Here is a 27,398-nt window from a genome sequence, read left to right on the forward strand (position 1 = left end):
TTTCCCAGTTGATGTTAAAAACCTGAAACTTCAGATTCTTAAATGTTTCTTCCTGCTTGCAAATCTAAAGATGCTCTAAGACAGAAAATAACTGCCTAAAGATGTTGACACTTGTATCTAGGCTACCTTCTGTATTTTTCACAGACTAGAGCAAAATATTCAAACCTGGGCACAGAGTTTTGCAAAATATCAATATCTTATTTCATTAAAAGTCTATAACTTATTCATAATGGGTTTTATTTTTCTAGCCTTCTCAATAGAAAGATGGAAGGTGAGAAAAATAATTTGAAACTAAAAATGAAATTTTAAAGAAAACCTACACTTAATGATTTATGTTATTGCAGAATCTATGTTTTCTATATATGTCTTACTTAAACTCTGTTTTTCTTTAAATAAATGAGAAAATAAATTCTATGCACTGAAGTAATGGGGTATATGATTTTAAAATAATAGTTACCATTTAAATAATTTAATTAGGCTTTTGAAAGAATTATATGATTCTTGGTGATAGGATTGGATGTAGGGATAGATGTTTTATACTCTTAAATGTGTTTTAAGGTGAAAATAAAATAACTTTGAATTCCTTTAGGAAACACCAACTAATGACAGTGAAACAGTTTAGGTAATTAGGCAAATATGGTATAAACTAATGTGTAGTTCACACTGCAAGAGTCCCCTGATATCAGTTCATTTCTATTGTTCACATTTCTCTAAGTTAAAGTACAAATGTACAGAATAATAGATGTTGAAACTGCTCACCTTTCTTTTCAGTGGGCCAAGGCGTGATGTTTTGGCATCTTGTGCTTTGTAGGTCATCCATAGACCACTAGCTATATGCTGTACAAAACATATGGAATCTCCATACTTTATTTCTGCAATTCCCATGCCTTCAATATCCCGCTTATGACTTGAATCCAATTTTTCCTTGATCTCCTATTAATACCCCCCAAAAAGGCATACAAATATTTTATTATATAGTCAACATTAAAAAAAATCATTATTGTTATATAATATATTATATACAATCTGGAATATTATATATAAATTAATATAATATATTAATTATAGTTAATATATTATATTTCATTTATCTATATACTGCCATATCTCTACTACTAGATTATAAACCTATGATGAAATGTGTTAAATATGATTGAATGAAAGAATAAAAAACATTTAGTAAGCACTTATCATGCACCAAATATTATTTTAAACTATGATGATATAATTATCCTCATATATAAATATGTTAATATAAATTAATATAAATTTAATATATAATATAATATAAAAATCTGGAAATAGATGGTAACTAGCTAGAAATGATAAATTCCAAAGCAAAAAAATTTCAGAAATGAATACTTTATCATTTAACTCCTCAGTCTTTGAAAGTCCTTGTTACTACGTGAGGAACAAAGATAGCACCCAAATAAAAATAAATAAATAAATAAATAAATATATACACACACATATATGTAAATTTAAGATAAATGTGTGTATATATATTTATATATATACATATATGCACATACACATACACCTATCTTTTAAATAAATTTTAACTTGTTTTTATTTTTATTTATTTTTTTAATAAAAAAAATTATTTTTTTTCTTTTTGCTGAGGCAATTGGGGTTAAGTGACTTGCCCAGGGTCACACAGCTAGGAAGTGTTACGTGTCTGAGAACAGATTTGAACTCAGGTCCTCCTGACTTCAGGGCTGGTGTTCTATCCACTAACTACCCCCTAAAATTAATTTCAACTTGATTCTTTAGAAGTCAGAATTGTCTGAGAAAAATAATATTGAATGATTAGACTCCCTAATAAATCAACTCATTGATTTATTCTTTCAAACAAACAAATATTAAGGGTGGGATAGAGTACTACTGATGTGGTGCAGTCCTAAGGAAGATGTAGCACTAACCTTAAGGCCACCTGGCCTTGGGGTGATATTGGGAAATGATGTATTTCTTCCTTTAGGCTATCCTGTCCCAGTTTACTCTATATGACTAGTATGCTAAGTCCACAAGGCTGTCAGATAACAGCATGTTGGTCAGTGCTAATAGAGTTTCTGGGATTAATGAGCAACAATAATGAAGTACTTAAAGTTAATGCAGGCATGGAACAAAATTGGGTATCTGCCACTTGATCTAGTGATGTTTCAGGCCAAAAATCACACCTCTGGAAGGTCTTGAAATGTGTGCACCTATGCACAAAATCAGAAACAGACTACTTCTCAACTCCATCTTTAAAGTATAAAATTAGCATATCAGTCACATGAAGCACCTGGTTTCTCTAACTTTTCCCTATAAATTTGTCTTCTTGCTCCTGGTTCTTTGCTAACTTCTTTTGGAACTTAGTCCACTTTAATTGGCATTACAATTATAATAAACTTTGCTCCTTGACTTGGAGATGGAACTGAGCCTGCAAATTCTTCTGCAACACCTTATGTTGCCAGTCTGGAACATGAAGAGTTTTGGGGTCCTCCCATGAACCTCAACAGTATAACTGAAAGAGCACTGGCTTTGGAGTGAGAGGACCTGAGTTCTGATCTCAACTTTATCACTCACTGACTGTATAATCTGAGACAAGGCATTCAGTATCATTGGATCTCAGTTTCCATACCTGAAAAAGGAGGGGAATGGACTAGATGACCTCAATCCCTTTCAGTTATCCTCATAGTTTAAAATAATATTTGGCGCATGGTAAGTGCTTACTAAATGTTTTTATTCTTTCATTCATTCATATTTAATACATTTCATCATAAGTTTATGACCTAGTAGTAGAGAGATGGCAGTATATACATAAATGAAATATAAATTGGCACATGATCAGTGTTACTAGGTAAATGGGAGGAGAAAATAAACATTTTAATAGCATCTACTTGTGTCAGGCACTAGGATAAGTGCTTTACAAATATGATCTCCTTTGGTCCTCATAATAACCCTGTGAGGTAAATCAGGATCAGAATCAGAGATCAGGAATCTCTAATGAAGCAAACAGTGGTCAAGTGATTTGTCTAAATCACACAGTTAGTAAATATCTGAGACAAGATTAGAACTCGGGTTTTCTTGACTCCATGTACAGCCCTCTATATATTTGTACCACCTAGCTTCCTCTAAATATGAAATGCCAAGTTAAAAAAAAAAAATCAATGTACCACAAGGCAAAAGGGGAAAATCAGCTGCAAACCCTAACAACCATAATTAACACTGTTTCCTTGGGAAAATCCATTCAAATTCAATTCCAAGAACACATTTCCCCTTGCTGGCAGGCACTCCTCATCAGGGAGAATGCTTATATTTAGTAGGTAGAAGAAGAGGAGTTAGCAAAGTAGAAAAAGAAGGTAAAGAGATAAGAGGAGAACTTAGATTATGAAATGCCAAGAAATTGAGAGTAATCTAAAAAGTTTTAGGAAGGAAGAAATGATTAGCTAATTGTGTCAACTGCAATAGAGAGATAAAACAAAATGAAAACGTTCTTAGTCTTTTCCCTGATTCTGACTGTTGTGGGTTGAGAAAGTACTAGTGGAGATTAGTGGGGAGATGAGAAGAAAAGGAAAAGATTTAAAATCAAGGATCAATTCCACAGGGAAATTTTTCTGTTTGGGCTTGCCCCTTGATACCCTCTCTTTTTTTCCTTCTTAGAGATCCTACCAACTTGACCTGTCATGTTCTCATCTTTCTTGCTTTTGATCAGATGTAATGCAAAGGAAAATTCAATCTTGAAATAAGTCCTTTTTAATTTTTTTCTAAGAATGTTTATTATTATCAATAACAGGAAATAGAAAAGGTATGGAAATGACTTCTTTCCATTCACTCATTCAATCAATAAGCATTAATTGTGTTCCTACTATATGCCAGACTTTGTCAATACATGCACTTTTCATTCCAGGCAAATTGAATTACTCTGTCCCCTAAATGTATCCTGACTCTGATCTTTATGAGCCATCTTTCATCTTATCTGTTCTTAAAATGTTCTCTCTTCTTTCCACCAATGAAGAGGAAATTAGAGCAATAATTAGGAATTATTTTGCCCAATTTTAGTGCCAATAAATTTGATAATCTAAGTGAAATGGAGGAATATCTACAAAAATATAGGTTTTCCAGATTAACAGAAGAGGAAATAAATCACTTAAATAGTCTTATTTTAGGAAAAAAAAATAGAACAAGCTATTAATCAACTCCCTAAGAAAAAAATCTCCAAGGCCAGATGGATTTACATTTAAAGATTTAAATTTACATTAAATATTACATTAATTATTTGAAAAAATAGGGAAAGAACTTCTACCAAATTCCTTTTAGGACACAGATATGGTACTGATACCTAAACCAGATAGGATGAAAACAGAGAAAGAAAATTATAGACCAATTTCCCTAATAAATATTGATGCAAAAATTTTAAATAAAATATTAGCAAAGAGATTACAAAAAGTCATCCCCAGAATAATATACCATGACCAAGTAGGATTTATACCAAGAATGCAGGACTGGTATAATATTAGGAAAACTATTAGCATAATTGACTATCAATAACGAAACTAACAAAAACCACATGATTATCTCAACTGATGCAGAAAAAGCTTTTAACAAAATCCAACATCCATTCCTATTAAAAAACATTAGCGAGTATAGAAGTAAATGGACTTTTCCTTAAGATAGTCAGTAGCATATGTTTAAAATCATCAGCAAGCATCATATGTAATAGGAATAAACTGGAACCATTCCCAATAAGATCAGGGGTCAAACAAGGTTGTCCACTATCCCCATTATTATTCAATATTGTATTAGAAATGCTAGCTTTGGCAATAAGAGAAGAAAAAGAGATTAAAAGAATTAGAATAGGTAATGAGGAAACCAAATTATCACTCTTTGTAGATGATATGATGGTATATTTAGAGAACCCTAGAGAATCAACTAAAAAACTTATTAGAAATAATCCACACACTATACACCTCTCAGATTAGCTAAGATGACAGGAAAAGATAATGACAAATTTGGAGGGGATGTGGGAAAACTGGGACATTAATACATTGTTGGTGGAATTCTGAATGGCTCCAACTATTCTGAAGAGGACTTTGGAATTCTGCTGAAAAAGTTATCAAACTGTACATATCCCTTAATCCAGCAGTGTTTCTACTGGGCTTATATCCCAAAGAGATATTAAAGAAGGGAAAGAGACCCACATGTGCAAAAATGTTTGAGGCAGATCTTTTTGTAATGGCAAGAAACTAGAAACTGAAAGGATGCCTATCAATTGGAAAATGGCTGAATAAATTGTGGTATATAAATGTTATGGAATATTATTGTTCTGTAAAACACGATCAGCAGGATGATTTCAGAGAGGCCTGGAGAGACCTACATGAATTGATACTAAGTGAAATGAGCAGAACCAGGAGATTAACATATACAGCCACAAGAAGATTATATGATGATCAATTTTGATGGACATGGCTCTCTTCAACAATGAGATGATTCAAAACAGTTCCAGTTGTTCAATGATGAAGAGAGCTATCTATACCCAGAGAGAGGGCAGTGGAAACTGAGTGTAACACGGTCCACAACATAGCATTCTCAATCTTTTTGTTGTTGTTTGCTTGCATTTTATTTTGCGTCTTTTTCTTTTTCTTTTCTTTTTACTGATTTGATTTGATTTTTCTTATGCAGCACGATAATTATAATGTCCAAGCTAGCTCCCTGCAGGGCCTCAGAATCAGTCAGAGTCAGGATCAGTCAAAGTCCTTGGTCTTTAGGAGGAGAAGTGAAGGGGACAGGCAAGCTGCCATGCGGCTTGCCAAAGATGTATCCTGGATTCTGGAATCCGGAGTCTACAGCCTCTCTCCTCCTCATCCTGCAGCCAAGTAATCCTGACCTCTCTCTCTCAGCCCTCCAATCCTTACCTATAATTACTCACCACCAAACATTCAGCAAACACCAATCATGAGGAGAGCCATCACATTATCATATCATCTAAGTATATGCTTATAGAGCCATTATCTAATAGATAATTAGCCTTAAGTGCTCTGCTGCCTGATTCAAGCACACCTTTTCAGAGTTTCAGCCCTCTACAATAATTATAAACATATATGCATATATTTTAACTTACATTTCTACCATGTTTAACATATTTTGGACTACTTGCCATCTAGGAGAGGGCATGGGGGAAATGGAGAAAATTGGAATATAAGGTTTTGCAAGGGCTAATGTTGAAGAACTGTCCACGCATATGTTTTAAAAAATAAAAAGCTTTAATAAAAAAAAAAATGTTCTCCCTTTTCTTCAAACTGTTGAATTTCTGTTTATCATTTAGGCCAAACTTAAATTCTACCCTCTCTAGTAATTCTTTCTAGACTACATAATTTCCCACAGACATCCCTTACTCCAAATGACAAAACCTTTTCCCCTTGGATTTTACATAACACTTTGGCAACTTATATCTTTTATTTTACTCAATATACAGTTGCCTGTGTATATTATCCTCTTTAGGCTTCTACAAGGTAAGGACCAAATCTTTGTATACTTCCCAAGTACTTAGCACAGTGATCTGAATCCATTAGGTATTTAATTTATGAATATTAAACAAAGCTTTCTTTTCCATTTTTTACTTATATTCCAAGAGGTAAAGAAGTGATTATTATGTATTCTGTATTACAAAGAAATAAGATTTACCTATAGTTCAGGTAGATGTCCAGGATTAGGCATTTCCTCATATGAACTGAAGTAAGTGAATGGGACTGATTGGGTGAAGTTTTCTCAGTTTATGAGACCAGGCTTAAATCATATGACATTTATTCCCAGAGCTGGGAATCTCAAGCTGAAAACTTCCCTTATGGGAAGTCCTGAAATTCCAGGAGTTTGCTCTTAGCTTGTATATGTTAAATGTTTTGTGATTAATGTTCTGTGTTCTTTGTCTGTTCGTTTTGTTGATTAAAGAGCTTTGTTAAGTTTTAAGAACTGTGAATGGAAAATTTGGCAATTGGTCATTTCAATGCGGCAAATGTATTAAATATAAAAAAAATTTGCTTGTGGTTTCTAATTTCTTAACCTGTTGCACTAATTTGTAAGTAAAAGGAACAGGAAAAGCGTGGCTACTTTTAAAACTGACAGAAAAAGTTTTTCCTTGAAAAAGCAGCCTGCTAGTTAGAAAGAGGAGGAAAAGAACAATAAAATTCAAGCTTTGCCTGGGGGAGAGATAAGAGAGACAAAGAAGTTGATGCTAATTGCTGTAAGAAGAAAACTCAGGCAGGAAACTTGCCTGAAAGAGGTCATATACCTCTAATTAGATAAAGTAGGTTGCCTTCTGAAACATATTGGGTAATTTGTCAACATTATAAGTTATGTTTTAAGTTTTGTCAACTCTGCAGGACATGTGTAGGTTTTGTGGCGTTATTTAACTATTCACTGTATTGTGAATCTTAAAAGTTTTGAAAGTAAAGAAAAGGAGATAAGAGGGATTTTGAAGAACAGGGATAAGAAAGATTGATTTGCAAAAGCAATTAATAGTTTAAATAGAGCATCTAGTTGGAAGGATTGTTAGTTTGGGAATTTGTTTAAAGTATGTTAGAAATTAGCTGTTAGAGGTGGGGGTCAGGAAGCATGGCTGGGAGAAATGCCATGTGGAGTGGTGGAGGGGTGGCCATGTGGAATCTTCTTCCCCCAATTAAGCCTGGTATAGCCAATTTTTTTTTTTAAGCTGTGGCTCCTAGCTAAAGAGAGCACTCTGATTATTTAAAAGGACAGCTCTACTTTTATTGTAGTAAGTTAATTGACTGAATGTCAATTTTCTTTAGATGCATAATGGTCTCTTTGTTTAAGGAATATGGTCACAAATGTGATCTATAATTGTATGAACTTTCTGAGACAAATTTCTTACTGTTATCAATATAAGGTCATGGTAAATACCTGTTTAGGATTTATCTGAAACTTTGGTTAATGGGATTTGTTATTGGAGATAAAATTTCTTGTGCTTATAGCTAATATTATTTGGGGATTTTAAAGCTCCACCTTCTGAAAGTTATTGGGACAATTACCTGGAGTAAAACTGAGTTAAAGCTACTTTATCCTGTGTCCTGTACGTGCTGAAGGATCAGTTTTGATATGTTACAGTCATGTCCATGCTTTTTCCTCCTGTGATTGATTTCTATGATCAGAACAATAGTCAATAAGAAATTTTAATTCAATTCAATTATGTCATACTTTGCTGTTTCTAATCTGATTATATGTAATCATTATATCCTAAATACTTAGGCAAATGAGTATTTAGCTTGGTCATCTATCTGGTACTGGATATTTGTGTCTGTGGATATTCAGATTTTTAAAGGTTTCTAAATAACGAGAGGACAATTAGCACAGTGGTCTGTGAAATCTAACTGCTATTTATTGGGACTACAGCTGTTTGCCTGTCCTGTGGGGCAAACGTGTTTCTTCTTACAGGGGAAGCTACTGGCCAGACTGGCCTGTCCACATTTTGTTGCAGTTCCTGTGAACCAGTCTTTCTAAATCAGACTGTTCTAACGTTTATTTGTTAATTTGTTTTTTGTTCTAGATTTTGGTCAAATTACAGCTATATTGTACCACTTCTGGGACCTGTATCAGCCCATTGGATGCTTTGATCGTTTTTCAGCTCATCACACCACACCCATCCCCCTCCATGGACTGAGAGTCAGCCCTTTGCTCATTCTCAGCAGGAAGCAGTTTTGAATGAAACTTTGCCCCCTGTCCCTGATGGACTTTAATATGGGGGGACTGAAAGTGGTTAATTAATTATTGTTAAAATTTTAACTGCATTACTGTGTGTTTAAGATTTGGGATAGAAATGTTAAAATTGTGTAACTATTGCTATTAAGGATGTTCCCTTCAGAACATGTAATTGTTTATAGGATGTTTAGGAAACCCCCACTGTACTAGTCTGATATGTATAGGAACTTTATAGGAACTTTTAATTCACTCTCACTTATATGTGAGATGGTAACTTGACAATTTATTTACTCCTCCTTGGATGATTCCTTAGGTAAAATCAAAAAGGGAGGAAGAGATAGGGAATTAGGGAAACTGGTGGATTTTTCTCAAAAGTATCTGAATGAGTGGGAACCCCTAGTTCCTATTCACTTTGACTCAGGCACTTCTGCCCCACCCCCATCCTACCAGTTCAGATTGAATTTAAAGGCCATCTAGAAGTCCTTTTTTTCTTTTTTACTCCTTGCGTGGTTAATTATTTAAACCTTATTGGATTGTGATTGCTGGTTATGCTTAAACTTTGAAACCCCTTATTCTGTTGGAATTGCCCTGGCAGATTCAATTTGGGAGCCTATTTTCTGATTGCCTGTTTTTTAGGAAATCTCTAAGATACAGGCCCCTTGGGATTTGGCAGTCTCTCTAATCCATTTCTCCAGGGCTGTAACCCCAGTTCCTTAATTAGTATTTCAGCATTCTCAAAGGACATTGCTGTTTAGTATCAGGCTTCTAAAAGTTCAGCATTTACCTGCCTTGATGGTCTAATTGTACATACTCTGATAACTCTGCTCACAAATCCGGATCCTTCCTGTATCTACTAGCTGCTCCTGTTTGTTCTGGGTGGGGACGGGTAGAGCTACTCCAGGCCTCACCCTTCCCCTTTGGAGTTTCTGACAGGTGCCCCTCTTAGGATGGGCAGCACAACTGTCTTGAGCACTGCTACTCCCTCTATCAGCAGAGGCTGAGTTAAGTAAAATGACTGCAGACCTAACTCACAGTGATCTCTATTTCAAACTGGATTCTCTGGCTGATATGGTGCTCCAGAAATGCAGAGGCCCTGACATGTTTGCAACAGGGAGAGCTTTGGTATTGCTGTTAACTCTGGGATTAGCAGGGCGAATTTTGTCCTTGCCATTAGTCCTTGCATTTTTCTAGTTTTATCTACTCCAGAGAGTGTTAGTCAAAATTATGGTGCTAAGACCTTCCAGGTTTCTGGGGAAAGTAATTCAATGATTTGAATATTCAAAAGAGATAGTATGGATAGTCCTTTTATTGTCCTGCCTCAGTTTCCCTAAATTGTTCTGCCTCAGTTTCCCTAAATTGTCCTGCCTCAGTTTCCCTATATTGTTCTGCCTCAGTTCCTTAATTGTTCTGCCTCAATCCCCCTGGTTGTAACCCCCCCCCCCTTTCCTGTTCATTAGGACTGAGATAATTAGGGCTATGGATATCTGGCCACTCTGGCATTCCAAAAGATAAAACTCCAGATGTCCTATCTCAGATACCTAATTGACATCCTCCATCTCTAAAATTCCAGACTTTTTGTCTCTAGTGTCAGACCCAACCTTTCAGGACTGGATTGATGGCCTCTTCTTAGAAATTCCCACTCTCAGTGTTCAGACTCCCTGATCTTGGAGCCACATATATAATTCATTGGAATCTCACATTCAATGTTGATGCTGATGCTGATGCTGAATGCTTTAAGACATCAGCTCTGGGACCACAATGGATTCTTTAGCCCCAGAAAATCTCTCCCTCTCAGAAATCCAAATAAAATATTAAAAACTCTCTAATCTCTATCTTGCCTTAGTTTCTCTGGCATTACATTTCATTAATTTCTTTTGATGCATTTTTAATTCTATGGCTTCTCTGATAAAAGCTTCATTTCTCAAATGTATAGGTAACTGAGGCAAATTTATAAAAAAAAAATAAGAACCATTCCTTGATTGATAAAGTATTAAAAGATATGAACTATGTCCAAAGGCTATAAAAGCATGTATATCTTTTGACCTAATAATATTACCACTAAGTATGAATCTAAAAGAGATACATAAAAAATAACATTTATAGCAGCTCTTTTCTTTGGGCAAAGAATTGAAAATTAATGCCCATCAATTGAGAATTGACTAAATACACTATAGTATGTGATTATGTGTTAGGGTCAAAGGACAAATGGGTCAGCCCAGTGCAAACAGGAGGTTGAACTTGATCAGCCCAGAAGTAATTTCTGTGACCAGAGACCGCCTTATGGGCAATGTAAAGAGTAGGACAAGGGCATTAGCAATGAAGTGACTGTCCAGGGTTAAGCATTTTGCTCTTTACAATAATGAGGGAATGTTATTCTTTAAAAAATGAGAAGGAGGATGCTATCAGAAAAATGAAAAAATGTACCTTCTCAATGGGGAAATGTGGGGAGGAAGGGAAAAAATTTGGAACTCAACATTTTAAAAACAAATGTAAAAATAATTGTTTTACATAAAACTGGGAAAAATAAATATTAAAACATAAAAAGAATAAAAAAACCTAATTGATATTGATTGGTTAACTGATACTAAGGTCTTAATTAGTGGAGGATATTGATATAATAATGGAGATATGAACTGTAATTGATGATTAATATTGGGGAGATCACATGAGAATGAAGCTTGGGCTGATGGTATTAGAAAATCATCTCAATGCTTCATTGATACCTACAGAACCTTAAGGAAAAGATATAGCCTTACTGTGAGACAAATTGTTATCACCTACAGTTATCAGTTTCCTAATGGCTTTGTGTGAGAGAAAACTCAGTGCCCATCTCCCACACAAAAAAGTACCACAACAGATGGTGTTTTCTGATTCCTACTAGAGATGTGAATAGGGCCAACGTGTTTCAAATTTTTCTCCCTCCTTTCCCCCTGCCTCAGATAGCAAATAATACCATAGATTAAGCATGTGCAATTCTTCTAAACATATTTCCACATTTATCATGCTATGCAAGAAAAATTAGATCAAAATGGAAAAAAACACAAGAAAGAAAAACAAACAAGATGAAAATGCTATGCTTTGATCCACATTTAGTCTCCACAGTTATCTCTCTAGATGTGGATGGCATTTTCCATTATAAGTCTCTTGAAAAAGCCTTGCATCACCTCATTGTTGAAAAGAGCCAACATGTGGGTCTTTTTCCCTTTTTTATGATCTCTTTGGGATACAGATCCAGTAGAGACATTGCTAGATCAAAGGGTATGTAATTTTATATTGCTTTGGGCATAGATCCAAAATGCTTTCCAGAATGGTTGGATCAGTTCACAACTCCATCAACAATGCATTAGTGTCCCAGTTTTCCCACATCCCCTCCAACATTTATCATTATCTTTTCCTGTCATCTTAGCCAATCTAAAAGATGTAAAGTGGTACTTCAAAGTTGTTTTAATTTGCATTCTTCTAATCAATAGTGATTTCAAGTCTTTTTTCATATGATGAGATAGCTTTCATTTCTTCATATGAAAATTATCTGTTCATATCCTTTGACCATTTATCGATTGAGAAATGGCTTGTATTCTTATAAATTTGACTCAATTTGGGGCAACTAGGTGGTGTTGTGGATAAAGCACCAGCCCTGAAGTCAGGAGGACCTGAGTTCAAATCTGGCCTCAGATACTCAATACTTCCCAATTGTATGACCCTGGGCAAGTCACTTAACTCCAATTGCCTCCAAACAAACAAACAAATAAATAGATAGATAGATAAATTTGAGTCAATTCTCTCTATATTTTTAAAATGGGCCCTTTATTGGAAACATTGGATATAAAAATTTCCCCCTAGTTTTCTGCTTCCTTTCTAATTTTGGCTATATTGATTGTGTTTATATGAAACTTTTTAGTTTAATATAATCAAAATTATACATTTTGGATTTCATAATATTTGCTATTTCTTCTTTGGCCATAAATTCTTCCACTCTCCACAGATCTGAAAGGCAGTCTATCTTTTATTCTCTTAATCTGTTTATATATCGCTCTTTATGTCTAAATCATGAACTTATCTAGACTTTATGGTGTTAGGTAATGGTCAATATCTAGTTTCTACCATACTATTTTCTATAAAACCATGCCATTATTAAAAATAATTCAAGAACTATAAATGCTACAGATTTAGAAACATGAACATTTTAAAGTTTCATTAGTTAAAATTTTTAAATATTGGTATTTTCTTAGTCTTTTCTCTTTTAAAATTATTTTTAATATGCATTGCATTGTGAATCATATTGGGAGAGAAAAATCAGAACAAAAGGGAAAACCCATGGGAGAGGAAAAAAATAAAAAATTTTCTCATTTCAATGTAGCTCCTATCATATACTATACATGCAATAATTGATTTTTGAACTTTATAGATACTTTTTTAGCTGCTTCTCAATGATTGAAAAGATTGCGTTTGTAATCCTAGTCTTAAAATCATCCAGAGAATGAATTTTGATGCATACATTATAGTTTTCGCACAACCCCAGAAGAAAAAATTTAATTGGGATCGATCAGGTGACCAAAATTTCCCAGCAAAAGTACCTCCTTTATTGATCTACCTGCATGATTGTCATTTAGAAACTACTGCACATACAATGCATAATAACAGGGTGACAGAATATACTGTCTTTTTAAAAATAAAATAAAAAATACTCAAAAATCATAAAAATAACTATATGCCAAAATAAATAAGGTTTCAAATAACATTTTGGTAAGCTTATGGTATTTATATTTCCGACATTTTTAAAACAAAACTATACTAAGACTTTTAGGATACCCTATATTATAGAATTTTCAATAATAAACCTTGAGTTTTATTCAAGCACATTCCATTTGACATTGTCATGTATAGCAAAAAGTGTGTTAAAACTCCATGCAGTGATATGCCTATGCCTTACAGCAAGAGCTTGAGTATATTATGAGAGTCTTTTTGAATTATTTGAGTCATGATTTACAATCTTTAAAAATAACTATTAGACATATTCATTTTTTCCTGAGAGGAATTTAGTGTTGTCAAACTTCAGTTTTAAATAGTATTGCAATGCCAAAACAAAAGCAAAATTGAATTATCTTTGGAAATGACATTCCATTGTCAGAATCTAGGAAAATAATGTAACATCAAGTTAACAAAAATTGGACTAGCAATCCACATATAAAATTATCTTTGTAAGTTTAGGGGGGGGGTGACTGAATGGTAGCAAAATGACAGTAGAGTAAGTCTATGAAGAAAAGGGAGATTTAAATTAATTATTATTTTAATGTAAGATTGATAGAATGGTTGTGACAACAATGTTATCTCATTTCTAAGGTAAAAGAAATATATTGTGGGCTCTTCAGTCAAATGACATTAATATGATAAAAAAAAGAAAGTGATCAAAATCATCATTTTTCTCTAAAATTTATGCAAATTGATACCCTATGAAAACCATTCAAAGCTAGGCAAATACTCCTCTCTAATACTTGGTTTTGACAATCTTCCAATATGTTCTTGGGTGCCTGGCTTGCCATTCCTTAGGTATATACCCTCCTAGAAGTGCCTATCAGTCTTAGCAATTAGGCCATTACTTCTTAGGCCAGCTGTATTCACAATCATGCTACATGCAACTGTTCCAAGTTGCCTTAATTTAGAAATTTTGGTTGATATTACCTTCTCAGGTCTCCAATGGAAATAGCCATTCCTTCTTGTCTTCTATCTTATTTCCTGACCCCTACTTTCTCACCCTTGTTTCCAAGCTTCAAACAATTTAAAATTATTAAATGATCAAAATTAGTTAACTTACCAAGTCTTAGACAGTAGCTAAGGATCTACTCTATCTATCTGCTTGTCTAAATGACTCTCCTCTTTTCTTTACCTTTCCTTTTTCTTTTAAAAGGAATATCAATGCAGGATGGACCACAAACTCTCTGGATGTTTACCTCTTAAAACCAGTCCAGATAATCATAAAGTACCAACTCTTTTTAAAAGTAAAGGAAATGAGGCTGCTATTATGTATTTCAGAAAAATAAAAAAAGGAACTAGTGAACTATGAATATGGTTGCCATAAATCAGGGATTTTTCTGGGGGAGTACTAATGTCAAATATTCATAGGATCATGGGATTTGAAACTAGAAAAGGCCTGATAGATAATCTAATTATTCAAATCCTCTCATTTTATAGATCTCTCTTATGTCCCAAAAATGACAATATTTTGGTAAATAATAACTGAATGAATTAGCTCAGTTAGTGGGAATTAAAATGAAAACATATAGATGTCCTAGAAGTCTTAGGGCAGTTTTAAACAACTGAAAATTGGATATAGTTAAAACTGGAAATAGTTTTAAGCTATTCAAAAGTGAACCAAAAATTTGGGGACACCCTGAATATTCACTGCAAAGTATCCATGATCTTTTAGCACATGAAATGCCTCACATGGGAACTCTGTCCACCAACAGTAGATCAACCTATGATTTAAAGAGTGGTCTGAGGTTTAGAGCAATTGCATTCCTGAGGTTAACAAGCTATTACATGTCACAGGATTTTAAAATTGTAGTAGAGGGATTTTAGGATTTTTGATGCCCAGCTTTATTATCGACTCTCTATGTTATCTTGGGGCAAGTTTCTTTCTGTCTTTTAATCTATAAAATGGGAATATATACATGTATATACTACTACTAATAGTACTACTTATACTATCTCATAAGATTGCTATAAGAAAATAGGTTTGCTGCCATTATGCACCTGTTTGACATTGAGTTAACACTATTAAAGTGCTTAATGGTGTTGGTGATGATTAAAGATAATGGAAGCATCAGTTTTATCCCTAACAGCATCCATTAACTCAACCAAACAAATGCTTATCGAGTGACAAATGTATATTAGAAACTATTCTGGAAACCATAAATACAAGAGAATTTAAGAAGAGACAGAATAATTCCCAATCCCTATATTTATGCCCACCTGCATTTTTGATTTCCTTCACAAGCTAATTGTACAATATTTCAGAGTCTGATTCTTTTTATACAGCAAAATAATGTTTTGGTCATGTATACTTATTGTGTATCTAATTTATATTTTAATGTATTTAACATCTACTGGTCATCCTGCCATCTAGGGGAGGGGGTGGGGGGGGTAAGAGGTGAAAAATTGGAACAAGAGGTTTGGCAAATGTTAACGCTGTAAAGTGACCCATGAATATAACCTGTAAATAAAAGGCTATTAAATTAAAAAAAAAAAAAAGAAGAAGAAGAGACAGAATCCTTTGGGAGTGGGGACAATCAGGAGAAGTTATGCAGAGAGCAGGGAGCATCCAAGACTTGAAGAAAGAGAAGGGTTTAAGGAGAGACAGAAATAAGGAAATGCCTTTCTACTGGAGGAAAAAGAGATGAAAGGGAACAAGTGGTAAGCAAGTCAAAGTCCTGTTTGCTAGAATATAGAAGGTGTGAAGAAGACTCAGAAGAAACCAGGCTTAAAGAAAAATTGCAATCAGAGGGTCTTGAATGCCAGGCATCTTAAGAAAGGACAACAGGTAGTTTCTAAATATATGTGAAAAGGAAAATTGTAAGAGAAATGATTCTTAATAATCAATGATTTAAAAGGACCCACATGTGCAAAAATCTTTGTAGCAGCCATTTTTGTAGTGGCAAGGAATGGGAAACTAAGTGGATGTTCCTCAGTTGAGAAATGACTGAATAAGTTATGGTATATGAATGAAATGGAATATTATTGTTCTATAAGAAACAATCAGCAGGATGATTTCAGAAAAGACCTTGAGAGACTTAATTGAAATGATGCTAAATAAAGTGAGTAGAACCAAGAAAACATTATACATAGCAACAAGATTATTATGTGATAATCAACCATGAGGAACTTGACTCTTTTCAACAATGAGATGATTCAGGGCAATTCTAATAGATTTGTGATGGAGAGAGCCACCTGAATCTAAAGAGAGTACTATGGGGACTGAATGTTGATCACAATGTAGCATTTTCACTTTTGTTTTTGTTGTTTGCTTGCTTGCTTTTTCTTTCTCATTTTTTTTCCTTTTTGATCTGATTTTTCTTGTGCAGCATGATAAATGTGAAAATATGTTGAGAAGAATTGTACATGTTTAACCTATACTGGATTATTTGCTGTCTAGGGGAATGGAAGGGGAGGAGAGAGGGAGAAAAACTTCGAACACAAGGTTTTGCAAGGAGGAATGTTAAAAACTGTCTTTGCGCATATTCTGAAAATAAAAAGCTGTTATTGCAAAAAAAATATTAGGAAAGAGATTACAAAAAAAACCCCAATGATTTAGGGAGATTTATATTTCCGTTTTTTCTATTACCCTCATTTCAAGATCTTGGTCTCTGAAGGTTTAGCTAACCTTCTCTTATCTGGTGGGGATAAATTCTTTGAATGGATTTCTCAAGGCTGGGGCTAACTGAGAAATAAATTGGTAACCAAAGTTCAGAATCAGCCCTTCATTGCTCTACTCATTCTCTCATTGTTAGCTAGTCAGTTGACTGCTACCCTAGGGAAAAATTCTCTTTCAAAAGGGCAGTTAAGAGATGAGCCACCATGACAGTCTTTAATCTAAGAGAAAAACTGCCAAATGATCATCCTTTTATAAAATTCTGGAATTAATAATAAAATTATTAAATTAACCCCAAACTATGTCTCTCAAACCTTTTAAAACACTGTAATAACATGATCAGATCCATCCATTAAGAAAGTTATTTTAATAATAGTACAAAGGATTGATTGGAGAGGATAGAAACTGAAAGCAAGAAGGCCAAGTAGGAGGCCATTATTACATGGGTAAGAGTTGATGAGGGCCTGAATTAATATAGTTGCCCTACAGTAGAGAGGTGATGTGGATGGCATGTGATGGATGTAGGAGGTGCTGTAGACTTTCAGGTTACTCTCTTACCTTGTCAGGAAAAAACCCAACTGGCTATTATCAGGCATAATCAAGTCCTAGACTATCTTGTTTGTATAGTGATTGCAAGACTGAAAGTCATTATCAGTCTCTGTTGTCTATTCCTTCAACCTCTGAGCATCTTTAAACAACCTTTGAGATATTGATTTGAATTTCTTTAGACAGGTCTGGCACCCGGTCTGTCAGGTGCATGCCATCTGGCTCTTCCTTTATCCCTTCCTCTAATCTACCAAATTCTTCTTTGGTATTTCTTGTCTTCCCCTGAGAAACCTCCAAGGTTGTATTTTCCCTATAAAAGATGTGCTCAGGATTAAGATCCCAAATCTTCCCAATTCCACAAATAAAAATTTTTAAAGAAGAAACAAATCTTGACTGACAAGGGGAAAAACATGACTGTAGAGGAAATATGGAATAGGAAGTCTGGAATTATAAAAGTCTAAATTTGACCATCCAAGTGAAGAGAGGGAAAAAGGGGGGGGGAGGGAGGAAAGGGATGAAGGGAAGAAAGGAAGGGGGAGATAGAGAGAGAGAGAAAGAGGAGGAGAGGAGAGGAGAGAAGAAGAGAAGAGAAGAGAGGAGAGGAGAAGAGAAGAGAGACAGGCAGAGAGACAGAAAAAAAGAATGACAGACAGGGAGAGACAGATAGACAAAGAGAAAGAGGAGAGAGACTTGACAGATTCAGAGAGAGGCAGACAGACAGAAACAGAAAGAGAGAAAGACATAGAGAAAGGCAGACAGAGAGTTTGATAGAGACAGAGAGAGGCAGACAGACAGAGACAGACAGACAGACAGACAGAGAGAGAGAGAGACAGAGAAAGACAGACAGACACACACACAGAGAGAAAGAGAGAGGAGAGAGACTGACAGAGAGAGAGACAAAAAGAATGATAGAGACAGAGAGAAAGACAAAGAGAATGATAGAGACAGAGAAGCAGACAGACAGAGACAGAGACAGAGAGAAAGAAAGAGACAGACAGACAGAAACAGAGAGGTTTGAGGAAGAAATGAGCAAGTAGCTAATAATATTTTAAAATGTAAATAGCATTAGCATTGTCCTATGTCTGGAGTAAAAAATGTGTCCTGACTCTATTACTCTTCAATGTTCCCGAGCCAGTCATTTTTGCCATCCTGTACCAGGTATTGTATTATTTACAAACTGATTCCTTTTCAATCAATTCTGGTTTAAAACAATCTTGAAAGTTGCTTTAAAAATTCACATTTTAAAATGTACCATTTTAGTTAAAATACTCAACTTCTATCACTATACAAGGTCCAGGTTTCCATTCCAAAGACAATGGAAGTAAAGACAAAAATAGCCTTATTTCTTTCAAGTTTATTGCCTAATTTTTATTTGGTTCAGTCAGATCTCTTATCATATTGGGTATATGGTTTTTATGTTTATTTGTTGTGCATATTTCAAGACTTTGGCTATGAGAAGAGTCCCTAATCTTCCCTTACCAATATTTACCTTTGATGCCCGGAAACAAAAGGCTGTGGACTTGGTGTCTGACTTCCCTCTATCTTGCAAGATAAGGCCTTGATCTTCTGTCAGAGCCAGGTAATGGCCAGTGGTAATATGCCGTAGTCTGAAAGCCTGGCTCCATCTGATGTTACTGCCACTCCAGCTAGATGAATCAGCAGGAAATATGTATAGTTATATACTAACAAAAAGCACAAAGTGGTTAATTAGTACTTTTAAAAAACTTTAATACTTAAAAAAAAAACTTTTTCTTTTCTCATAATCTTTCTGAAGGTCAATTAAGTCTGTGTGCAATTCATGAATATCTAATTTTCCCCTTTAGACTACAATTTAGGGGCAAAAACAAAGAAATAGAGTTTCTAATAGTCAAGGTCATTCTGATGTTTTAAAGGTCACTAAAAGCCTTCAGACTCCACTTTAGAGAAATTTTTTGGTGTTTAGTGATTCAGCTCCTCATGACCAGAAAAGGTAAAGAAAATAAAGATAAAAATAATGGGTTCTTTTAAAGACAAATTTATTTCTGTCTATAAAAGCATTAAGAGAGGATCAACCTGAACTCTAGAAATGCTCTGGAGAGAATTTCAATATTGCTAGCTTCAAAATGAATAGTAAAAAGTGTTACTTATTTTGGTTACTATTGAAAGAAAATGAACAATATAAAGAAAAATAACTTAGGCCATTGATCAACCTATGGAGGCCTCATATGTAATGTCATCTGTCAAAGAAAAAATAACTATAGATATAGTACTTAAAACATAATCTTATTTGAAATTCTCTTAAAGACTGCCTGAAAGAAATGTCCCTCCAGGAGTATTATAAATTGTATTGTAAGGCAAATGCAAATACAATTCTTTCCATGAAAAGTGTGATGGAAGTCAGGCTTGGAGGACAACTTAGCTCATATACTTTTAGATGATTTTTAACTGACAAAGTCATTCAATTAAAAGTTTTAAGGAAAGAGTTTGGGATCTAGTTAAGAAATAGTAAGCTTTTAGTGATTTAGTTTATAATAAATCAAAATCTTATATCCATCAAAGTATTTCCACCTGAAAGACCTAATACAAAGTAGAGATAACTAGTAAGATACTTCATTTGAAGCCTAAGTTATAGAAGTAAAATAACTGGGTATACATAACTGCCTATAATTCAAAGAATATTCAGGGTAGGTCTTTATTTATACAGGTTTGAGATGAATAATTACTTTTTATGTATTTCTTCCTCTAGAGTCCACTTTAATAATCACAGTAACATTTTAAGGACAAGTGGATAAAAACATTCAGACTTAACTTTTAATTTATACATGGTTCCTAGAATAGAGTAGACACTTAATAAAATGTTTCTTTGTTTCTTCATTGGTAGTCAAGACAATAGAGACCGAAGCTTTTAGGACATTTGAGTCATTCCATTCCCCATCAAACAAATATCAACATCAAAGCAAAAAAGAAGAAAAATGGTTTAAAACTAAAAAAGATGATTGCATTTATAAAAAAAACAAAATGAACAAAGCAAAACAATTTAAATATCCAAAGTAACAGAAATAGTGTAGATGGATACAAATACACAAGTTCTACTCAAAGACATATTTTTACATGGGTAAATGATATATTTTAAAGAATATGAGAAAGAATTAACACTGGTTGTATAACTATATGAGGAAATACAATAGAAATAGAAAGCTTTTAAAATCTTAGGAAGAAAAGAAGCAGATATTTTTAAAATTACTAATATAGAGAATTGGCAATTAGAGGGCACAATGAATAAAGTACAGGGCCCAAAGGAATGCAGGGTCTGAAGTCAGGAAGTCTCATTTTCCCAGGTTCAAATCCAGCCTCAGACACATATGGCTTTTGTGACCCCAAACAAATCATTTGACTCTAGTTGCCTCAGTTCCTCCTCTGAAAAATGAGATACTGAAGGAAATAGCAAACTACTTAGGGTATCTTTGTCAAGAAAATCCCAAATGGGTTCACAAAGTCAGACATGATTGAAAAACAATTAAATTAAAGAGACTATAATAGCAGATCTGAAAGATCATTAGAAGTAACCCAAAATAGTCTTATTATAGATAAAAGTAAGCACACCAATAAAATGATATTTAAAGAATAATTTTTAAAGAAAATAATTCCTACCAAGTTCTAACAATTTGAGAGTATAAGTTAGATAGGACAAAATCCTAGAATTTTAGAGTTAATTTCCCATGGCATTGTGTAAGTGACTTAGGGAATACAGGAATCTTACTATTTTCTAAGAACCAGAAGAAAAAAATTAAGAAAGAAATTTGGGAATGCTCTGAGATAATCATGGTTTTTAACCCAATAGGATGGCTTCCAGAAGTGCTATGGCTGAGCTTAGAATACCAAGGCTATCCTGAAAGTTAGAGAAAGGGAAAATACAGTTATTCTCTAATCAACAGAAAGGTTAGAACATAACAATGAAGAAGAAAATAAGTAAGATAAGGGTCATACAAATAAGAGAAGGTAAGGAACTCAAACTTGAGAATGCATAATATCCTGACACATCTTCTACCTTATCCGAAGGGGTTCCACTCTCCACAATGACCTGGCTCTACTTCCAGCTCCACCAGTTTCATAGAATAACCTCCTGTAAATAAGAGTTAAAGAAGAAATATAATACTTTTGACTCTTGAGAAATAGAAAGAAATGCTCTCCAAACAGGATGGAGACTAATATCTAAAGAGAATAATTCCCTGTGAAGAATCTACTTTGTTTATGCAAGCTGTTCATAACTTCAAAATTTAACAATAACAATACAATCATTGCATATTTACATATTTACATTTACATATATTATCTCATTTGAGTTCCTAACTATCCTACAAGAAGAGGTATTATTATTAATCCTATTTTTTATAGCTGAAATTGAACCTTAAATAGAATTATTTGCCCATGGCTACATAACAAATAAGTATCAAAAGCAAAATTCAAATCCAGGTCTTCTTCCTGACTTTAAACTTAGTACTCTATTGACTATATCATACCATTTCTCATGAAAGAAAAGTCAATATGCAATTTTTACAAGTCATTATTTTCCAATCTCCTTTTCTTAAGGAAGACAAACTAAAAACAGAAGTTCCTAAAAGGAAGGCAACAAAATGTGTCTTTTTATGTGAAGCAATGGATGACATAGAAGAAGAAAGTAGAGCACATTGTGGATCATTAGTAATCGTTACGTGATAAGATCACAAAATTAATACTATTTCTATTGTCACATGATTATCCAGAATAGAGAGAAATATCTTAGATTTTGTTTTGTTATTAAACTTGTATGAGTACCAGAAAAAGCACAGCTATGAACTAATGGGACATAATGGATTAAAATTTTAATTTATGCAGGAAAATTTCTTTAGAGAAGAAAAAATGTCTTAAAAAAAAAACATGAAGAAGGCATCATGGATATCCAACATGCTATAGTGGAGAGAATATGGAATTTACAGAGTGAAACACTGGTTTGAGCCCCAGCCCCAGCTTTATTTCTCATGATAAGTAATGGTTTGAACCTCAGTTTTCTCAACTACAAAATGAGGGAGTTATACTCAATGACTTCTAAGCTCCTTCCCAATTCTTAATTCTCTCATCTTAGCCTAGTGGAAAATGAGGAAAGACTTAAAATTTATAATAATGGTTAATATTTATTTAACACCTGAAAAATTATACAATATCCAAATAGGTGCTGGAAGGGATATTAAATAATCTAATAACATGGTACTTGGAATTCATTTTAAATTCTTTCCTCCCCTTAACCCCCATTACATCATTCAATTAAAAAGAGTTGTTTAAGAGATCTAGTGTTCAGTGGAAGAAATGATAGTTGATGACTATAATAATCTACTGTTTTGATAAACTTTGAGCCTTCAGCGTCTGGGATAAGAACTCACTATTTAACAAAAATTGTAAGGAAAATTGGAAAGTAATGACAGAATCTATACATAGACCAACATCTTATACCCTCTACCAAGATAAGGTCAATATGAGATCATAATTTAGATATAAAATGTGATACTATAAACAAATTAGGAGAGCAAGGGATAATTCACCTGTCAGATGTTTAGAGAAGGGAGGAACTTATGACCAAAAAAGAAATAAATAACATTATAAAATGCAAAATGGATAATTTTGATTACATTAAATTAGTTTTTGCACAAACAAAATCAATGCAGCCAAGATTAGAAGGGAAGTGTAAAGCTGGGAAACAATTTTTACAGCCAATGTTTCTGACAAAGGCTTCATTTTGAAACTGCATAGAGAACTGACTCAAATTTATAAGAATATAAGTCATTCCCCAATTGATAAATGGTCAGAGGATATCAACTGACAATTTTTAGATGAAGAAATTAAAGCTATTTCTAATAATTTAAAAATGCTCTAAATCACTACTGATTAGAGAAATGCAAATTAAGACAACTCTGAGATACCACTTCATACCTCTCAGATTGGCTAAGATGACAGGAAAAGATAGTGATAAATGTTGTAAGGGATGTGGGGAAACTGCTTTAGTAGAGTTGTGAATTGATTTAGCCATTCTAAAGAGCAATTTGGAATTATGCTCAAAGGTTAATACATTGTGCTTATCCTTTGATCTAGCAGAGTCACTACTGGATCTGTAACCCAAAGAGGTCATAAAAGAGGGGGAAGGACCCATATGTGATGTTTGTAGCAATGTTTTTGTGGTGGCAAGCAATTGCATTAGACATCTGCTATGTGAAGGGCCCTTAGCTAAATACTGGAGATATAAAAAATAATATTTTCCTTCAGGAAGCTTCCATTACTAAATATGTGATAGATATATGATTTATATAGGTAAGTATAATGTGAAAAAAGGGGATTAGCAATTATAGAGATCAGGAAAGGCTTCATATAGGAAATAACACCTGGGTTGAGCCTTCAAGGAAGGCAAGAATTCTAAGAAGTAAAGATGATGTATATCCATGTCACTTATCAAGTCATATAGAAGGGAAATAATTTTAAAATCAATTCAGAACTTTTAAAGTATTTCTTTAGAAGACTTGAAAACAATTTTACAACCTAAATGAATTAGTGTTAAGTAACTGTTGGAATTACATTAGAATTATTAGAAGTTTTAGACAAGATTTTCCTTAGTGTAGGTCATAATTCAATAAATTTAATTCAATCAGAATTTACCAAGTGCCTATCAAGGGTTCAATTGTTCTTCTAGTGAGTCAGAATTTTTAATTGGGCTTTATCCTTGATTCTTTGCTCTCTATCTTTGGATCAAAATCAGTTGCCAAATCTTGTCTTTTCTACCTCTAAAATATTTATTGAATCTGCCATCCCCTTCTTTCTATTCACACAGCCACCATACTAATTTAGACCTTCCTCATAACTTACCCAGAGTATTATTATAAGAATTTCCTAGATTTTTCTTTTGCCTCAAGTTTCTTAACATTCAATTCTAACTTCCATATAGCTGTCAAGAAAATTTTCCTAAGGTGCCCGACTCTCATCAATGGCTCACAATTCCTCCCAGAATCAAAGATTAACTCATCTGTTTGACACAGATCTATGACCCAAAGAGATCATAAAAGAGAGGAAAGAACCCACGTGTGATGTTTGTAGCAATGTTTTTGGGTTCTGTTTGACACAGAAAATTCTTTTCAAACTCAGTCCTGCTTTTCCAGCCTTTTCCATAATGACTTTGTGTTGGTTGTTCCCTTATACCTAGAATGCTCTCCCTTCTTAACATCATCTCTTAGAATCCCTACTTCCCTCCCAGACTCAGTTCATGACTCACTTTCTACATGAGATCATCCCTAGACTCTCAGGTTACAACTGACATCTGCTTTGCTTGCATTTTAAATATAGCTTTATGTGTGCATATTGTCTCTGCTTCTGGAATATATGCTTCTTGAAGCCAGGAGATGTTTTTGTATTTGTCTTTTTATTCTTAGTACTTAACATAGTACCTGCCACAAAAAAGGTGCTTAATAAATGCTTGCTGATTGATTAAATAAACAAAACAAGGGGGAAAAATTGTTTCTGACCTTTAGGAATATATATTGTACAGGGGAAAAACAACACAAAGGTCAGTTTAAAAATAATTTATTTGAGCTGTTGTGATTTCCCTGATATACTACTGATCTCCTTCTGTGATACTTCTACCAGACCTTCTTTAAAATTTATGGTCTTAAAGAGTTGGGACACTAAGGAGTTGAGTGGTATAGCTCTAGGTAGCATCCTAGCTCATTTCAAGGTTCAATTTAAGTGTAGACTCCATTGCCAACCCTTTATTCATCTACCTCCTTGTTGCTAGCACTGTTTTCTGCAAATTATTTTATATTTATTATTACCTAAATGATAAATGCATATAAACAGATACAAAGTAAATTTTTCTCCAATGGGAGTAGACTCAATAACACCAGGGAGAAATCAAGAGAGTGCTTATATGGGAAACTATACTTGAAGTGAACCTTAAAGGGAGCAAAAGGGAGAGGGGAAAGAACAGTCTAGGAAGAAAACACATTGATATAAAGACCATGAGAAGAAATTCTGTATGAGAACCAGGCAATAGGCCATTTTGGATGGAATAAAAAGTTTATGAAGAGATGAAATTGAAATGAATCTAGAAAGACATATTTGAATCAGATATTGAAAAGATTTGAATGTCAGAGAAATTTATAATTGATTCTAAAGAAAATGGCAAGCAAATAAAGTGATTTGACCAGGAGAGTGACATGGTTCAGGTAGAATTGGTGAGGAGAATGACTAGATCCAAGAAGACCAATTTCTATTCTTCTATGAATAGATGATGAGGTCTTCATCTTCATGGCAATGTGAACTAATATAAGAAGTTGAAAAGAAGCCTTGTGGACTGGCTATGAGGAGTGAACGATAATAAAGAGTAATCAATCTGAAAGCCTGTGAGACTGGAAAGAAATACCCATAAGAGAAACAGAGTAATTTAAAAGAAGAGTTTATGAGGTACATAATGAGTTACCACTAGATCTTGGAAATCGGACATCATCAAAGGGTCACTGAGTAACATAAAGAAAAAAGAGAGGAAAAAGAAGAAAGGACTTAGTATTTCTTGAACTTGAATCAACACAGGTGAAATTAATCAAACAAGTTGGTTACTCACTAATAAAGAGAAAAAAAGGATCTAATGAACCATATTCTTATCTGGAACAGACAAGGAAAGATTTAAAAAAAGAAAGATTATAGTAGCTGAAGCAGAGAAATGTAAAAAGAGACAGTGGGGGGGGGGAGGAAAAGAGTTGTCTGAGATGAGGGGTTCAAATAGGGAAAAATAATTTTAAGGAAAACAAAATACAGCTCTAGAGTAAAGACTATAAAAAGAGAGTGCTCTATTGATTTTAATTTGAGCAGAAGGGAAGAGGTTAGATGGTCTCCATCAACAGCAGATATCTATTGCTGATTTGTTATTATATGCAAAATAGTATTTAAAACACAAAAAATGCACGTGTAGTTAAAATTATGAGTTGGAATGGAATTTATTATGACTCAGTTGAATTTATGAAATAAAAAGTGCTAATTATCATCACAGACAAGACAAGTATATGCTTTAAAAAGAAAAAGGCTTCATGATACAAGATGCCAAATCATACTACAAAGCTAATTATAAAAACTAGCACAGTGCTTGGCACATAATAAACATTAACAAATGCTTATTGACTATTTAGTACTATACAAAAAGTAAAAATAATAGATAAATGGTGTAAACTGGATAAGTAAAACCTAGAAACGGGAAGCTAGATGGCATAGTAAATACAATATTGTATGAAAACTCAATATTACTTCTATTCTCACTTTTCATATTGGAAAATTAAAGTCTGAGAATGGTGAAAAGCTTGACCAGCAACTAAGAAGTTGATATAAAGTGAAGTCCAAGCCAGAACTCTAATTTTTTTTAATGTTTTCAGGCATACAATAAGAGATGAAAGCCACTGCCTCACCTGTGTTGGGAATCATTTTGGTCTGTGGATAGGGTTGTCAAACACTCATCATGGCCATGGAAAAAACGTACTACATGCCCACCAAGTAGATATCCTGTAGGAGAACCATATTTCACCATCATAATCTTGAAATATTGACAAATTGCTTACACTAAACTTAGTTCCTATGTTTTGTGGTAAAGAAATAAAATGCATACAGGACTTAATAACTGATACAAAAGACTCAGGAATATAAATATAGGGTTCTATATATTCAGTTGTTGAATTTAGGAGATAGAGAGACAATAGGGGGAATATAACACACACTTTAGCTGAGAGTCAAACAGTATAAAAGATAATACACT

At 33.8% G+C, this 27,398-nt stretch overlaps 1 protein-coding gene across 4 annotated transcripts in view; it reads right to left on the reverse strand.

Annotated features, from left to right (window-relative positions):
* Positions 1–27,398, reverse strand: part of RYR3 (ryanodine receptor 3) — a 708,417-nt gene that overhangs the window by 385,598 nt on the left and 295,421 nt on the right. For all 4 annotated transcript variants that reach the window (XM_031952023.1, XM_031952026.1, XM_031952025.1 and 1 more), the window contains exons 8-11: positions 27,055–27,148; positions 21,633–21,707; positions 19,095–19,251; positions 760–933 (exon numbers count right to left, since the gene is read on the reverse strand). In XM_031952023.1, coding sequence (XP_031807883.1) covers positions 760–933; positions 19,095–19,251; positions 21,633–21,707; positions 27,055–27,148 — 500 coding nt within the window. The remainder of the gene's footprint in view (positions 1–759; positions 934–19,094; positions 19,252–21,632; positions 21,708–27,054; positions 27,149–27,398) is intronic.

This window comes from Sarcophilus harrisii, chromosome 2 (genome assembly GCF_902635505.1).
Source record: "Sarcophilus harrisii chromosome 2, mSarHar1.11, whole genome shotgun sequence".
In the NCBI taxonomy this organism is placed as follows: Eukaryota; Metazoa; Chordata; class Mammalia; order Dasyuromorphia; family Dasyuridae; genus Sarcophilus; species Sarcophilus harrisii.